Raw genomic sequence first — 18,099 nt, 5'->3', positions numbered from 1 at the left:
GGTTCTCTGTCATTAATCTTTTCCTGCCAGGCATTAACCTGTGACATTAGAGTCACATCACTAAAAGAAGATTATGTTCACACCACAGAAGAGGGTGAACTTTAAAATAAATGGCACAACTTTTCCCATTTGGCTGAGTGTTTGCATTGAGGTAGATTAATATATATGTAACTCTTTTACAATTTTAGCTGTGGATTTTTTATATTATGCGCAGCACTTCAAAGGAATGAATCCTCAAGGAAAAGCAATTTGGCTTTGTAATAATTTTAGTGCAAGCTTCATTCTTAACACAGCAAGTTCCAGTTTTAGGTTACCTGAGGGAGTAAGCACTGCTTGTTCGCTTCTAGCTTTAATGCTTGGCATTGAGAGCCAATTAGGAGTCACACTCACACTTGTTCTGAAAAAACAGGCAAGCTGCCTCATGCCCCACTACCTGTAAAAATTCAATAGACTTGGGAGCACCTCTGGCTTTTTAAATGCAGCAACACATTTTAGAACAAGTCTAACAATTTGGTGTTATCACGTCACAATCTAGTTGGTAGCACAGCAACGTACAATGTGAATCAAGCACAGAATCTCGCTTCCAAATGAGCTAAGCGCACAATATGAATCCATACTCCATCAGTATAACATTACAAATTGAAAGATTGAAATTTCCTTAGCTTTTCCTGCTGTTACTGCCATGGAATGACGTGCTATAGTGTAAGGATTAATTTACTTGATCATCTTTGCTGAAAATTGGTTAAAATTTGAGACTCAGCTCTTTAATAAAAAAAACAAAGAGCTACACTGATTGAAAGATACTTAATGCTGCATTTTGTAAGAAACTACTAAATCCACAGTAGCACAACTAGTAGAGCTGCTGCCTGACGTTTTCAGTGACCTGGATTTGATCATGATCTCTAGTGCTGTCTCTGTGGATTTGTATGTTCCCCCGAGACCACCTTTCTTTCCCCCAGGTGCTCTGGTTTTCTCCTCTGTTCCAAAGACATGGATTTGTGTGTTAATTGGTCACTGTAAATGGCCCCTAGTGTGTGGATGAATGGTAGAATCTGAAGGAAGTTGATGGAAACTCTAATTTGAAGGTCTACCTGAAGTGGGCTGTGATTGTCTGTTGGGGATATGATACAAGAGACAATTACTTAAGAATTTTAGTGCATCTTCATGGATGTGCTTTCTGGGCACAGAAGTAAGGCTGTCAGGATGACTTTGGTTCTTGGCCTTTCCCTAAAAACTTTAGTCTTGGTGCAGTCAACCAGGAATTTGAGAAGGCGTGCATTGGGGACTGACATCACAAAATAGTTGGAAGGTGGCCTTAAAGCCCTTTATTGGTTACGGCATTCCATTTACTCCCACTTCCCTTTCCTCTTCCTAAATCCTTGCAAGTTCTTTTCCATCAATATTTATCCCTTTCGAAATCTTCATTTGAATCTGCTTCCACTGTTGGCTGTAGCAGTGCATTCCAGACCCCAACAACTCTGTCATAGAGTCAGTTATACGGCGTGGAAGCAGGCCCTATGGCCCAACTTGTCCATGCTGACCAAGTTGCCTACCTGAGCTAGTCCCATCTGCCTGCATTTGGCCCGTATTCCTCTAAACCCTCCCTATCTGTGAATCTGTCCAAATGTCTTTTAAACGCTGTAATTGTACCCACCTCTACCACTTCCTCTGGAGGCTCGTTCCATGTACCTACCATCCTCTGTGTGGAAAAACTTGCTGGGTTATAAGGCAAGATCAATACTTTTGAATTTTTTTCCATACCCTTCTAAGGTTCTAATGAAAACCTCTTAACCTAGTGCCGGTTAATGCACTGACAACCTGGATTATTCAAAGTAGAGAAGATATGAATAAACCATGCCTGAACCAAATTCTGAACCCCACTTGTGAAATGTTCATTTTTATGTTTCCAAGTTCCGGTGCAGATCCAAAACAAAGGAGTTCTGATGAAGGGTTGTAAACCCATAGTGTTGACTTCTTTTTCTCTTTCTACAGATACTGTCTGACTTGTTGAGTTTTCCTGGCGTTTTCTGTTTTTGTTTGAGGTTCTTAAGGCTATGCTCCTTGTCGCTAATTGGGAATACTTGCGAACGTTACGACTACTGTAATTCAAGAAATTCCACCCCCACTCCCCTGACCAGAAAGCAGTAGAAATAAATACAGAAGCAAACTGAAGTGGCTAAAATTATTTTCTTCTTGACAGTTATTGAAAATGATAAAGATTATACTCTATACAAACTCAGTGACAGGCAGTATTGAAGTATAATTTCTAGGCAATTTTCACTGTGGCTACAATTCACATACATGGATTTCAAAAGGCACTCGGGGGAAATATATATTTTACTTAAAATGGTGTTGCCATCGTGAATTTTAACACAACTAGGATTAATAGAATGAACTTGCCCTACCTTTAGATATGTAGCATTATCAGCACATAAACATATCTTGTGTATAAAATTAGACATGATAAAATGAGGAATATTTTTTAAATGAGAGATTTCTTCAAAAAGTTGGAGGTTAGTTGGTTCTGCAATTTAGAGCATATTCCTTTCCACAGTAATAGAAAGAAAACCTCTATACCAAAGTAACATGGACTTTTATATGAACTTTTTATCTTGGTGACATTTAGCTTGGGTATGGTAATTGTACTGTTGGATAAGTAACCTAAAATCCTAGATTAATAATCCAGACACAGCTGTTCAAATTCCACAATAGTAGCTGGGGAGTTTAAATTCAGTTAAGTAGATAATATGGAATGAAAAATGGGTCTTATTCTGACTGGAAGTCTGAGACTAGTATTCTGCAGGGATTCATACTGGGACCATTACTGTTTGTGATTATACCTATATATATATATCTATAAGACTTGGGTGAAAATATGGCTGGGTTAGTAAGTTTGCAGATGACTCAAAGGTTGGTGACATTGTGGGTAGTGTAGAAGGTTGCTGAAGGATACAGCAGGATATAGATCATTTGCAGATGTGGGCAGAAAAATGGCAGATGGAGTTTAATCTGGGCAAGTGTGAGGTTTTGTACCTTGGGAAGGCCAAATGGCAGGGCCCTTAAGTGTTTGATACTTGCCTTTATTAGTTGAGCCATTGAGTTCAAGAATCAAGAAGTTTTATGTTGCAGCTTTATGAAACTCTGGTCAGACCACATCTGGGGTACTGCATTCAATTCTGGTCACCCCATTATAGGAAGGATGTAAAGGCTATGGAGAGGATGCAGAAGTAGTTTGCCAAGACGCTGCCCAGATTAGAGCGCATGTGCTATAAGGAGAAGTTGGACAAACTTGGGTTGTTTACTTTGGCATGGCTCAGGCTGAGGGGAGACCTGATAGCTTCATAAAATTATGAGGGGCATAGAGTAGATAGCTGGTAACTTTTCCCCAGGGTTGAAATGTCTAAAACTAGAGGGCATGCATTTAAGGTGGGAAGGGATAAGTTCAAGAAGTATGTATGGGGCAGGTGTTTTTTTTTACAGAGTGGTGGGTGCCTGGAATGCACTGCTAGGGGCGGTGGTGGAGGCAGATACAACAGGTGTTCAAGAGGCTCTTAGATAGGCACATGAATGTGCAGAGAATGGAAGGATATGGACCATGTGCAGGCAGAAGGGATTAGGTGTCATTAGCTTAATTAGTTTGGCACAACATATTGGCCTGTTCCTGTGTGTACTGTTCTATGTTCTTTTTTTAAAAAAACTGGTTTGAAAATGATGACCATGAAACCAACAGATTTTAGAAACCCATCTGGTTCAGAGTCAGGAAATTTACCTTCCTTATCTAGTCTGTCCTACATCGTGCTGCAGACTCTAGCAATGTGGTTAACTCTCAATAGTGACAATACAGTGACACAGCTAGAAGAGCCACTGCCTCGCGTCTCCAGTGACTTGGGTTCAATCCTGACCCAAGTTTGTCCAACTTCGCATAGCACATGCGCTCTAACCTAGGCAGCATCTTCGTACTGTCTGTGTGAAGTTTGCACATGCTCCCTGTGACAGTGTGGGTTTTCTCGGGGTGCTTCAGTTTCTTCCCACATTCCACAGACTTGCAGGGTGATGGGTTAATTGATCACTGTAAATTATCCGTAGCATGTAGATGAGTGGTAGAATCTGAGGAGAGCTGATTGGAATATGGAGAGGATAAAATGGAATCTGCGAATGGGTGCTTGATAAGTGGTATGGACTGCAGGGCTTGTCTTTGTGCTATTTCTGTCTGACCCCATGTGTCTGAATTGATCCAGCTGCATACTCAATTCAAGGGCAATTGGGTATGAACGACAAATGCTGGCCTTGTCAGTGATGCTTACATTCTGAGCGTGCGCACACATGAATGAGGAGGGATCACTTTGCACTAAAATGAACTTGGTTTGGCGCTTTTTTGTTCTAGTTGTGTTTTCTTGTAAAAATTCTGTAATTTGTTCAGTTCATGTTTTTCTATGTGCCTGTGGATGCTGCTGCAAGTAAGTTTTACATTGCACTTGTGCATATGACAATGAACTCGACTTTGACCTTATTTTAAGGGGATTCAACAAGGTAGATATTAAAAGGATGTTTCCTTTTGGGGGGGATTCTTAGTCATCCGTTAACGTTAGAGAAAAGGAGGAACTTGTTCTGAAGACGCAGAAGAATGCCGATGCTGGAATCTGGAGCAAACTGCTGAAGGAACTTAGTGGGTCAAGCAGCATCTGTAGAGGTAGAGGGTTGGTTGATATGTTGGATCTTGACACTGTATCAGGACTGAGTGTAAAGTGAAAGTAGACGGAATGAAGAGGTGGGGGTGGGGTAATAAGACAGGCTGGTAGGTGATGGGTGGAACCAGGTGAGGTGGGGGATGATGGGCAGTCTGGTGGGGGAGGGAAAGGGGGAAATTTAGAGGCTGGTGGGTGACAGGAGGAAATGGATAAGGAAAGAAAAATATATGGTATTGGTTTATTATTGTCACTTGTACCGAGGTACAGTGAAAAACTTGTCTTGCATACCGATCGTACAGGTCAATTCATTACACAGTGCAGTTACATTGGGTTAGTACAGAGTACATGGATGTAGTACAGGTAAAAAAACAATAACAGTACAGAGTAAAGAGTCACAGCTACAGAGAGAGTGCAGTGCAATAAGGTGCAAGGTCACAACAAGGTAGATCGTGAGGTCATAGTCCATCTCATTGTATAAGGGAACCGTTCAATAGTCTTATCACAGTGGGGTAGAAGCTGTCCTTAAGTCTGGTGGTACGTGCCCTCAGGCTCCTGTATCTTCTACCCGATGGAAGAGGAGAGAAGAAAGAATGTCTCAGGTGGGTGGGGTCTTTGATTATTCTGGCTGCTTCACCAAGACAACGAGAGGTAAAGACAGAGTCCAAGGAGGGGAGGCTGGTGTCAGTTATGCGTTGGGCTGTGTCCACAACTCTCTGCAGTTTCTTGCGGTCTTGGGCAGAGCAGTTGCTGTTCCAAGCTGTGATACATCCTGATAGGATGCTTTCTATGGTGCATCGATAAAAGTTGGTGAGAGTCAAAGGGGACAAACACTATTTCTTCTGCCTCCTGAGGAAATGGCAGATGGATCCAGCTGGGAGAAAGGAAGATCGAGGATCATGAACTGTTGGTATTCTGTACATCAGAGCTATGGAGCCAGAATAATTGAACATATTTAAAACTGAAATGGACAGATTTTTAGTCTACATGGGAGTTGGGGGTTATGGAGACATGCAAGGAAGTGGAGCTGAAGCCAACATCAAAGCAGCCATGACCTGAATGATTGGCAGAAAAGGCTTGAGGGGCCACATGGTCTACCCTGGCTCCTACTTCTTATGTCCTTATATTTGTAACACAACTGACAGGGCAACAAACAAGTCTCTTGTTTGGAGGTGAGAGTTCCTAAAGGTTTTGTCCGTTGTGATTGAGCCATTGCATGCTGGAGCACTCACTACCTAAACAGAAGAAATAATGTTTAATGAAACCACTTCAATCAGGTTTCTGGTGACTGTCATACTGTCAACATTGAGCAAAACACCACAGGGTTGTCACTGCACTGGCAGGGTTGCGTCCAAATTGGTTGTTGTACTTCCTACACTCCCACAGTGACTGCACTTCATTGGTGCTGTACTGCCTTGTGATAACCTAAGGTTGTGGAAGGTCTTTGTAAATGCAGGTGCTTTCTTATGTATTTTGCTCATCAATTTACTGATTTGCCATTTAGTGTTCTAATTCTACAGGGCATGAATTGCAACCTTTCGAAGTTTGAGGCAGGAAAAAATTACGTGTCAAGGAAATGCACCCAATTAGTGTAGTTGCAATTAGTGTTTAACCACAGTATAATCACACAGATATTTGAAGCCTGCCACCAAGCAGTTTTAACTTCCCCATGTTATTTTCCTTCCTTTCTCTCTCCTTTTGCCAGTCACCTTGCTGTGCAACTGATGGAACATTTGCCACTTCATCTCCTTGCTTGTGTCCAAGGTTCTAAACAAACAAGCAATAAACCAGCCTATTGCTGTTCTCTCTCTGCATCAGGGCAATTGAATGAATCCTTGTTTAAGTGATCACTTTGTTGAACACCTCCATTACATCCAAAACGGTTATCTAAAGATTCTGATCATTTGCAGTTTTAATCCTCCATCGTGTCTAGGATGTTGGCCACCCACGGTGCTTCAATGAAACTGTGCGGTCTTGAGGAGCAGCATCTTATTTTCCTTCCTTTCATCTTGCATCCTTCTGGCTTCAAAATCAAGGCTAGCAATGTCAGACTTTAATCACTTCTTTCATTGTATGCTCCACAGCAGCTTCTGGTAATGCTGGTATCGGTGTTTTGGAGACCCGAGAAAGTGTGGGCTAGTGTTTAAGATGGGGATCCTCTGTCAGTTGCACGATTGGAAGGATGATCAAGTTCAAGTTTATTTTCTTAGGCATAAATGCCATGGAAAATTATCAGCAACAGAGCAGTACCTTACAAACATAAGTTGACATAAACTTAAATTGTACACAACTTCCACAACAAAATAAACGTAACAACATTAGTGCCAATTGAGAGAGAAAGAAATATAGTCTGAGGTAGTGTTAATATCTACAATGTGTCACTTTCCTGCCACAGTACAACATTCCTAGTCTGCAGAACAGAGTGCTTCCCTCAGCATCTGTTATAATAATTTGCACATCTTTAATTTTTCTCATCACTTCTTTTTGATTTGCATCAGTATTACTTTTGTCATTTAATCTTCTGCCCTCTCCATTCAATTACAGAAAAAGCCTTTACTTCCTCTGGCTCGGCGCCTGTTAACGCTCTTCATATGTAGCATCACCCTGTTTTGACAAAAAGACATTGACTTGAGATATTGACCCTGTGTCTTTCTCTCCACAGATCTGCTGACTCTGTCTAGCATTTTCTGATTTTATTCATGACCTCCATATTTATTTTGTTTTGTTTTAAACAATAGAGGTATTAAAATGAGGAAAAGAGAACAAAATTCAGAAAGGAAAAATATTTGAGAAAATCTAGATCACAAATGCATGTCATTAAGTGAAAACCAAAATATAGCAGATGCTGTAAATTTGAATTAAAACCAGAAAGTGCTAGAAACATTCAGCATCTGTGGAAAGACAGTTAATGTTTTGGGATGAAGACCCTTCATTAGAACCGGGAAAGAGAAAACATTAGTTTTAAGTTGCAGAGAAGGTGGGGGGAGGATGGATGGGGTAAAGATAATATCTCCGATAGGGTGAGGCCAAGATTGTCATGGTGATAAGCTGTCTGTCCTTTTGTATGTTTTCTCTATCTGTAACTGCCCTCACTAACCTATCAACCAGACAGCTAAAGCAACAGCTTTCCATTACCCATTCAAGTCGTGGGACAGAATTCACAGTGACTTTATTCAACTAAAATACTTCTACTTTTGCAAAACAGGGAAGAGTACAAGGGGAAAAAAAACTTGGCAGATGCTGGAAATCTGAAATTAAAACAGAAAATAGTGGAAATCCTCCAGAGGTGATAAGATATCTTTATTAGTCACATGTATATTGAAACACACAGTGAAATGCATCTTTTGCGTAGAGTGCTCTGGGGGCAGCCCGCAAGTGTCGCCACGCTTCAGTCACCAATGTAGCATGGAGGGAGGGGCAAGGATGAGAACTGAAGAGCGGGCAATGGGATGGATGTGATCAAGAAGCCTGTTGGCTCCAGTGGTGGGGAGAATCAACAATTGAAGAGGAAGGAAGACGCATGAGAAACTTTGGAACAGAAGTTAGCATTAATAGAAGAGGTGCAATGTGTAGACTATCCTTGCAGCAGGTAGGGTCAGAGAAAATGTGGTCAAGAAATTGAACAGGTGGGTTTTTGCAAAGGATCAGAGTTAATTGAACAACTCCAAGCTGAAGACAGCAAATGTACTATGGGATTGAATTTGCACATCCTGGCACCTCTTTTTCTCTGCTTCCTTTGTGGCCTTGTTATAACAGTGTTATTAGATTAAAATGTTGAACCCCAAGAACACAAAACTAGTATTTGCATCTGCAATTTTTTTTACATCCTTTAGCTAACAGAAGGCACTGTGTGTTTACCCTGCAGAATAATTTCCCATCACCAGTGTCACCACAAAGGAATTTCATGGATTAAATAGCAAAGTAAATGACTAAGTGTATGAATAAGGCACAGTATTTTTCTCCAGGAATGCAACTTTACAGATGCTGTCTTTTAAACCACATGATATACCATCAAGTAAATCACATGCGCAAAACATGACGTCAGAATTGGTGCCAGTGGCTTTGAAGAACCAGACTTCATATGACTTCACAAATCATTTGGAATGTTCTGTTTACACAATAAATTACATTGCTTTAATAGGCAAGCAAAATTTTTGAATCTTCTAGTACTGTAGCCTTGCATATCCGTGTAAAGTTTTCTGAAAGAGCCATCCAATTTGCCCTACTTCTCTATTCTTTTCCTCTAGCCCTGAAATTTTTTGCACTGCCACATACTTCTTTTAAACTTGCTATTAAATCTGCATTTACTGCACTTTCAAGCTGTGTCATGTTTTGCTACTGTGTGTTTCTGTGTGTATGTTTTAAAAATCATCTCATCTCTGGGAGTTTTGCCAACTGTATCAAATTTGCATTTTCTGTTTACCAACCCTCAGTCACTGTTTTGTACTTGGTTATCTTATTTAAAAAAAAGTGTGGTTGGCTTTTATCAGATAAGTGTACGAGCTAAACTAACGTAAGTCAGTCAATAAATAACGGGCATTTTAACTCTATCCACTTGTCACCAAGCACACAAGATCTGGTTTTAAATCCCAAATGATTTTACTGCCTTTTGAAAGCTATAGTTCCCACCATCTGTTAGGTTAAAATTATCCTCAAAAATTCATTAATGAAAATACTATATACAGTCACTTCCTGAAAACAGCAATATCTAATCTGCTCTAGAAGGCAGAGTATTTATGCAGATAGTCTAATTAATTGTCTGGTCATTGGTGACCCCTGGGCTGTTGGTGGGAACCTGGCAATGGTTAATGCTACCAAGAGTCAAAGTGAGGTGGTTAGATATTTTTCATGGTGGTCCGTTTATCAATACTTGTGTGACACGAATGTTATGGGCCACTTATTAACCCAATCCAGAACGTTGACCTGATCATGCTGCTGCAGGCAGAGGCTCGATGATGCTTCATGTCAATGACAATTATTCTCATAATGTCTTGCATTTGAATCAAGGCTCTAATGAGGTCTGGAACCAAATGACCCATTTAAACTTGCTCTGCTGTATGATGACAGGGCATGCCTGGGTAGTTTTTCACTCAGTCAAGTGGATGCCAGTTCTGTGGTGATACTGGAACTGTTTGGCTAATGATGCAGAAAACTCTGAAGTGCAAATCTACCCCACACCCAGGATGTAATGTATTTAATCCCACAGTTTGAATGTAAAATTTGGATGGACTAATTGTAGGGGTTTAACATTTACCAGAGGACAACAAGGAATTATGGTGACACTCTTCAGCTATGATGAGTAATCTAACAAATTAACAGGTGTTTCTATACATCAGTGAGCATTGCTAGAAAATTTATTTGCATATGCAATAATTGCTCTGCAGGGTGAATGTGAGATTGGAATCGCATTTACTGCCAAGGATAAACTTTAGGAGGCTGTTATGAAGGGGATATTCAGCTCTGTGTTAGGACCACACATTACAAGGAGATCAGTAGATACTGGGTAGAAAAAATAGTGGCACGTGGAATTCAGTCTGTTCAGGGGAAGGCAAATGATACAAAGGTACAAATGGTAGGATACTAAGCTGTAGAGGAAGAGGGGGACCAAAGAGTGTACATCCACATATCCATGAAGGTAGCAAACAGGTTGACAAAATGGTTAAGAAGGCATCCAAGATAGAATTTAAGAGCAGGAGGTCATGTTAGAATTGTGGAAATTAGGGCACAGCTATACACTGTTCTGCAAAAAGGAATGTGATAGCACCAGGAGGGTACAGAGAACATTCTCAGAGATGTTTGCAGGTATGGAGAATGTCTGCTTCAAGTAGAGATCAGCTGGGTTGGAGTTATTTCCTTTGCTTTAAAGGAGTCAGAGATTGAGACAAGGTGTACAGGAAGGGCTTCCTTTTAGTGGAGAAATCACTAAGTGGGAGACAAAGATTCAAAGTAATTGGTAGAAAGATTGGTGGTGAGTTAAGAAAAAATACTTCCAAAAGAGGCTGGTCATCTGTAACTCATTGTCTGAGACAGTGATGGAAGGAGAAACCATAAACACATTAAGAAATAACTGGATGACCATTTGAATTGTCATAACCTATAAGGCTTTTGAATGGAGATGTATGATTAAACTGCATGGCTGCTTCCTGTGCTGTCAATTTGCATTCATGATTAATTTAAACATTAAAGTAGCTTCTACACATGTAGATGATATAAATAAGCAAATAAAAACTCATTTCACCCAAATACAATGAGCCAGTGAATTTAACTGCTCTTGGGGATAGTTCAGGAACCCTTTAAACTGTGAGCCAAAACAAATCACGAGGCATAACATTAAAACTGTCACTGTCAAAGCAATCTGATTATGTTTTAGACTCCTGTCAAGTCCCTTACTGGACCCAACGATCAAAGACCGTATTTCCAATTCCAGTTTTTTTTTAAAAGAAAGAACAGGATCATCCCATTCCCCTGTCCCCAATGCCTCATTCCACATCTTGCACTGCTGTGAAGTACCAGAACACTAAGTATCTAATTAGAACTGGTCTGTCTTGCTCTCCACCTTGGTTGTGTGGTGAAGTAAAATGCCTTTGACTACATTAAGCCTGGAATTCTGTGAAAAGACTGGGTAAGTGGAGTCTTCCTAACACATTGCAAATACTAGGAGGTTGGTCACACACTCAGAGAGTTCTCTTCAACTATGTTGACTGGCTCACAACAAATTAATAGTTGTAATGCTGCAGACTGGTTTGAGTTGCTGATATTGGCTTTGAGGATAATATTTCAATTAAGTCAAAAATAGGGAGATCAAAAATACACAGGAGATGAAGTGGCATCTGTGGAGAGAGAAATAGAATTATTGTTTCTATTTACTGCAGTTTCTAATTACTGTAGAACAGTTCCAGCATTTTCTGTTTATATTTCAAATTTCCAGCATCTGTAGTTTTTTTGCTTTACAATTTGCAGGGAGATCGAATTGATTAAATGTTCCCATTAAAAAGTCAAGGTGCTGAAATTATGACAGTCGTCTAGGTGCAATCATCCTGAATTGATTTTGTGGGATGCAAGTATTGTGTATATATGTGCAAATATTAAAGTTCAGAATATCAAGAGATTTTTCATTAGAAGAATTATGCTTCATCTTAAGGGATAGTCTTAGAAATCTTTTGGATGATGCATGAAATCAGTCTCCCTTTCCATTATATCTTGAGAGCCCGTGGAAATTTGTTATTGACTGGAGATTGTTTTGAATGGAAGAAAAATAGCTTTTAACAATCTTTTCTAAGTTAGAAGGAAAACTAATTGATGAAAGTCCTTTTATTTTAAAAAAAAGCCTTTTTAGTAAGAGTGAATGTTAGAGCAGAGAGAATTTTTATTTGCATTATTTTGGAAAAATATTACAAAAGGTACAAAACTGTGGTCACCACGGACTCTAAACAGAACATGGAACAGTGCAGCACAGGAACAAGCCATTCTGCCCACAATGTCTGCTGACCATGATGCCAGTCCAGACTAATCCCACCTGCCTGCACTTGGTCTATATCCCTCCATTCGCTGCCTGTTCATGTCTGTCTAAATGCCTCTTAAAAGTTGCTTCCACCACCTCCCCTGGCAGTGCGTTCCAGGCACCTACTACTGTGTTTCTAAAAAAAAAATTGCCTCCTAAATCTCCTTAAACTTTCTCCCTCTTACCTTTTTAAAGCTATGTCCTCTAGTATTTGACACTTCCACCCTGAGGCAAAAGACCATCTACCCTGTCTGTTCTGCTTCTTATAATTTTATATACTTTTATCAGGTTGTCTCTCAGACTCTGATGCTGCAGAGAAAATGATCCAAATTTGTCCAATCTTTCCCTATAGCTAATACTCTCTAATCCAAGCAACATCCTGGTAAACCTCTTCTGCACCCTCTCAAAAGCCTTTACATACTGTAATGCAGTGTTCAGGACAGCACCCATTGCTCAAATGAGGCCCAACCAAAGTTTTATACAGCTGCAACATGATTTCGACTTTTATACTCAACATCCTGACTGAATGAGGCAAGTATGTCATATGACATCTTTCTTTAACACCCTATCCACTTGCATTGATGCTTTCAGTGAGCAATAGACTACATCAGTGCTCTTTAGGGTCCTGCCAGTTACTATATACTTTCCTCTTGCATTTGACCTCCCAAAGTGCAACACCTCACACTTTTCTCTGCATTAAACTCCATCCACCATTTCTCTGTGCACATTTCCAATTGGTTATGTGCTGCTGAATCCTTTGACAACTTTCCTCACTATCAAAAACTCTGACAACTTTTGTGTCATCTGCAGAGTTACTAATCAGCCCACCTACATTTTCATCCAAATCATTTATAGGCATCAAAACAACAGAGGTCCCAGCACTGACCACTAGTCATAGACCTCCATCAGAGTAACACTCTCTTCCATAACTACCCTCTTCTATTGCCAAACCAATTTTGAATCCAATCTACCAAGTCTCCATGGATCACATGTGCCTTAATCTTCTGGATGAGTCTACCATGAAGGACCTTGTTAAAACCTTTTACTAAGAGGCCTCTTATTTGTCAATATAAACCTTTTCAGTTGAGACCTTTTGAAGCATTTGAGTCTATCTACCAAACAATGGAAACTAAGTTTGAATAGATTGGCTCCAGTATTGAATACCAATCCATGAAACTCTTAACTCTCACAAGACCCTCCAGACCAGAGGCTTCAAATTATCCAAAAGTGAAAATTTAATTAAATATTCATAGCACTAGCCAAACACTGCTCTTCACAAGACAATTGAAGACCTATTTCTTTGTTTTAGTTAGGATTATCTATAGGAGCTGTGTGAAACAGACCACTATCATCATGTGTTACTATGAGATGATGACTCTGTATTCCTCATGGGGTAAGACTTAATGAATAGTTGGAGGATCTTATGAGTTTCCACATGAATGGTATTTGAGATAGGGGCTAATTGTTTTAAGGATCAAATTTACTATTCTAAACTAAGTCCTTAAGATTAAGTCACCTTGATGACACTGGCTTGCCTGGAAGACCACGGTACAGGTCATCTCCAGGTTATGGACACCCGACTTGGGAATAGCCTGTACGTACAAATGAGCATTTGGGAGACCGGTGGGGTGGGTTTGCTGGCAGCTGCAGGCATTTTCTGCCATGTGGAAACTCGATTTGCGGCAATATCGTTGCATCTTGCAGAGCAATCTGGTTGAGTTAAATGCCCTGGTTTAACTACACATTGCCCTGGGTTGGCCTATGGTTTTAAACTAAATATTGCTGGGTGGCCACATTTCCGATTTGTGAACTGTTTGGGTAACAAGTTTTCAGGAAGAGAACCCTGTCGTAACCGGGGGAGGACCTGTACTTGGATAGTCACATATTTTGCTACCTGTAGTCAAAGCCATTCCTATTAAAATTTCAGCAAACCATCTACTGTCCTACAAGCTGCAAGTTCCTCTAGATTTAGTCCCTTGTGCGTTCAGTTGTGTCATCCTCAGCTCTGAAACATCTTTGTTATATCTTTACATCTGTCACTTTTTTTAAGGCGGCCTATAAGACTTGCCACTGACCAAGCTTTTGCCCAATATCTCCTTGAGTTGCTCTACATTTCTTCTGAGAAGTGCTTAAGATCTTACGATCTTTCAATATGTGGGAGATAGTCTATAAGTGCAGGATGTCGTTTCTCAGATGGGGTCTTAAATTTATCTGCATTATGCTTCCTAGGACTCCTTTTTAAATTCCAAAGGATGATTTAGTGAAGGGTCTATGCAGAACACAACTCAAACCATAGAATGTGAACTACATGTGAACACAATTATTTTGCTTGCTGCAAAACCACTGGCATTCATTTAAGTCAGAGATGAAAAAAGATGCTGTTTGGCTTGACTGATAGACCCTTAACTTCATTAATCTGTTAAATTCAGAACCAAACTTACAGGTTCATTTACTGTGCTTTCATGCCCAAGGTAGCTACAGCAAGCAAGAGCGGCTAGTGATAAATCTGTGTTATGTAGTCATCAGTGCTTTCTGTGGAATTGTCCGATCATAAAAGTTCAGGATTTTGACTTATTGCTGGTAAAGCTGTGTTCCAGCTGCATATTCAGAAGAGAATAAATTGTATAATGTTGCTTTTGTGTGCTTCAAATCAATTTTTGCTGCCAAACAGATCATACTAAAGGGTTTTGTTTGGTTTTTATTAGTGGGGATTGGCTTTGATCTGATGTATGATGTATGATGGACATCGGGTTGTCCACACTACATCTGGAGATGTGTCAAAATTGGGACAGCTACCCCCCCCCAATGATTAGTCTGGCTGCAATCTGAGATGGTCAAATTCATGCTTATGCCCACAGTATGTTCGTACTCTTTTTTTTACACAATGTCCTTTCTCTATTGTTATCTCTGGATGTGTTCTCTCCCACTGTCAAGATGATGGCACAGCTCATAGACTGCTGCCTCACAGTGCCAGAGACCAAGGTTCACTCCTGACATTGGATGCTGCCTATGAGTTTGCATGTTCTCTATGTCCATGTGGGTTTCCTCTAGGTGCTCGGGTTTCCTTCCACATCCCAGAGATGTGCTAGTGGTACGTTAATTGGCTTCTGTTAATTGTCCCTGGTGTGTAGGTGAGTGATAGAATTCAGAGACAATTGATGAGAATGTGGAGAGAATAAAATTTGGGATTAGTGTTGGTGGTTGATCACTGGCACAGACTCAGTGGGCCGAAGGGCCTATTTCTGCGCGCGCTCTCTGTCTGGTTCTATCGATGCTACAAAGGTACGGTACGGCTTTATTACTTTGGGAGTTTGTAGCCCTGGGAGTTCTCAACACTCCGTCTAGTCCCCCATAAAATTTCAAGGCATCAGCTCAAACACTAGTGAGGAAATCTCATGATTACTACCTACTGCTGAATCAGTGCCCTTTCGTATTCAGCACCATTGCAGGGGCACAGAATATCCAAGGACATCTTGGTACCACCACCTCTAGACAAGCTAGCCAAGTCCTAAAGAACTAGAAGATAGACTGGACCTCCAGCAGGTCATGGGAGAAGCACCTGTATGATGTTGTCTTGTCTTCTACCTGTGTCATAGAGTAATATGGAAACAGGTCCTTCAGCCCAACTGGTCCATGCCGACCAAGATGCCCATCCAAGCTAGTGCCATTTGCCAGCATTTGGGCCATAACCTTGTAAACCTCTCCTATCCATGTACCTGTCCAACAGTCTTTTAAAAGTTGTTATTGTACCTGCCTCAACCACTTCCTTTGACAGCTCATTCCACACAGATACCACCCTTTATGTAAAAAAAAACTTGCCCCTCAATTCCCTCTTAAATCTTCCCCCCTCATCGTAAGCCTATGCCGTCTAGTTCTTGATTCCCCAACACTGGGGAAAAAGACTGAGTGCATTCACCCTATCTATGCCCCTTTTGATCTTATGCATGTCTATAAGATCACCTCAAAGATCAAATCTGTGCTGGTGCATTTGTCCAGGATTGTACTGATGGGGTTGACAACATCAGCATTTTCTCAGTCAAATCCATCAGTGGGATATTTTATTTCCACAACCCATAGCTAAGTGATCCCATAACTAATGGATCAAGTCAAAGCTCTACACTCCCACCACGACTAGTTTTTCCGACGATGAACAAAGATTACAAGAGGAAGATACTGATTGCCAACGAGAGAACATTGGCAGAGAGCTGGGTGCAGATTTGTCTTATTAATGCCAATTTGTAAATGGGGTCTGTGATGCAGAGAGTGAAAGCAAGTGTTGCCAGAAAATGAATTCCTGCTGATGTTCCCTCAAGAACATTCTGTGCAAATGATGGAGAAAAGCATTCAATATCCTGCAAGTGAAAAAACAAGCTTGGTAAATCTATTTTGATGAACACAGAATAATATTTTACAATCCTCTCTGAAGATTGAATTCTGTTTCTTTCGGCCTTAAATGAAAAAGATTACTCTGAATTGACAGCAGCATTGAATCCTCCTGCTGGAAGTGTTGAAACCTCTGCTACATTGATGATCAAAGGTATGTCGTGCAGATCAGTGTTGTGCTGCATGCATTAGCTCCTCATCAGGAGGTTTCCTTATTGCAAATGAACTGCAGACTTCATTTCCTGAAAACCTTGATGTGGTCATGGCCAACACTTTTTTTTATTTTCAAGACATCGGTTGTTTTGCTATAATGTCAATGAAAATGAAGTCAATGGTCTTGAGTATATTCACCAATTGTCATATTAAACTGGAATGGGGTGGAAGAGGGGGATAACAAGAGGAGGCTGCCCAATGTAGCCTGCTTCTGGTTCTCTTCAGAGCTGAATGATGGGTGCCCCATCCACTTATTTTTTTTCTCTCATCATTTTTCTCAAAGGAAGGTGGTGCTGCTCACAACCCAGGGAGGTCAAATAAATACCACACCAACCAATGTTTCCAGTAGCACAATTCAGTGCTACTGTCACTTCGTAATAATGTTGTACTCACAAGGAGGCCAAAATTGTGATATTGGCAAACAAATCTTGAGACTTAAGGGTGGATTTGCCAATATTATGCATCTGATTAATAGTTGTAAAGTGGTCATGGATAATTGTTGATGGTGGAGGTTGTGGTGGTACTGAAAGCAAGCAGAGGGATCTGTGTCAATAGATTTTGCCCCAATGTTCTGCAACTAATGTAATGTTCAGACTCCGTTGCATTCGATTGCTTTTCTGGAAATAAAACATATCACTTAAATTCCATGACAGTAAAAATTTTTGAATTCTTCCTGATAGCTTTTTCAAAACTAATTAAAGAAGAGCTATTAATTTGGGTTGTGGAAATAAAGTATTTCCGTGATAAATCTCAATGAACAATGCTGACGCAATCTTGGAAATCAGGCTGACAAATTTTATTTGAATTCCACATAGACTTATGTTGGGCAAAAGAATCAGGTCAGATAGGCTTTTGGTAGAGATTTAGGCCTTGAATGAATTCTTTAATTATTATGTTAACTATGCCTCATTATCTTTTAATGAATGCAGTCATGTCATTATGAGATGGGTAAATGTAAAAAAAAAAGTACCCTGATTAAAATTTTAGTCAGACCTTCTGAGTACCAAGGGAACATAAAAGCAGAAAAAAAATAGTTGAAGCATTTTGTAGGAATTCCCCGATTGACAGGTTGTGTAATTGTAAAGTGATGTATTTTTGTTTTAAAATAACTAGTTTTGAATGTTACATAATAATATATTTGATATTGAAAAAGTCTTTTCAAGTAGAAGTGTCTGCATCCTCTGAATATTTATCTAATAACGCTCATTGTAAGATCGTATTCAATGTAGTCTCTGAAAGGGCAAAACTGCCTCTAGGATTCTTGACTTTGGCAGGATTAACAATGTGACAAGACAGTGTCCCCATTAAACTGGGCAA

General features: G+C 40.2%; 1 protein-coding gene across 2 annotated transcripts in view; it reads left to right on the top strand.

The window, feature by feature from the left end:
• Nucleotides 1-18,099, top strand: part of mgat4a (alpha-1,3-mannosyl-glycoprotein 4-beta-N-acetylglucosaminyltransferase A) — a 197,299-nt gene that overhangs the window by 37,568 nt on the left and 141,632 nt on the right. The window contains exon 1 of one of the 2 annotated variants that reach the window (XM_052026336.1): nt 16,694-16,723. The exons of the other annotated variant lie outside the window; for it this stretch is intronic. Within the exon in view, the coding sequence (XP_051882296.1) occupies nt 16,714-16,723 (10 nt within the window). The 5' untranslated portion in view covers nt 16,694-16,713. Of the gene's footprint in view, nt 1-16,693; nt 16,724-18,099 lie in introns of those variants that run through there. 2 annotated transcript variants of the gene reach the window in all.

This window comes from Pristis pectinata, chromosome 11 (assembly GCF_009764475.1).
Source record: "Pristis pectinata isolate sPriPec2 chromosome 11, sPriPec2.1.pri, whole genome shotgun sequence".
NCBI lineage: Eukaryota > Metazoa > Chordata > Chondrichthyes > Rhinopristiformes > Pristidae > Pristis > Pristis pectinata.
This window is presented reverse-complemented; position numbering and strand designations above follow the sequence as displayed.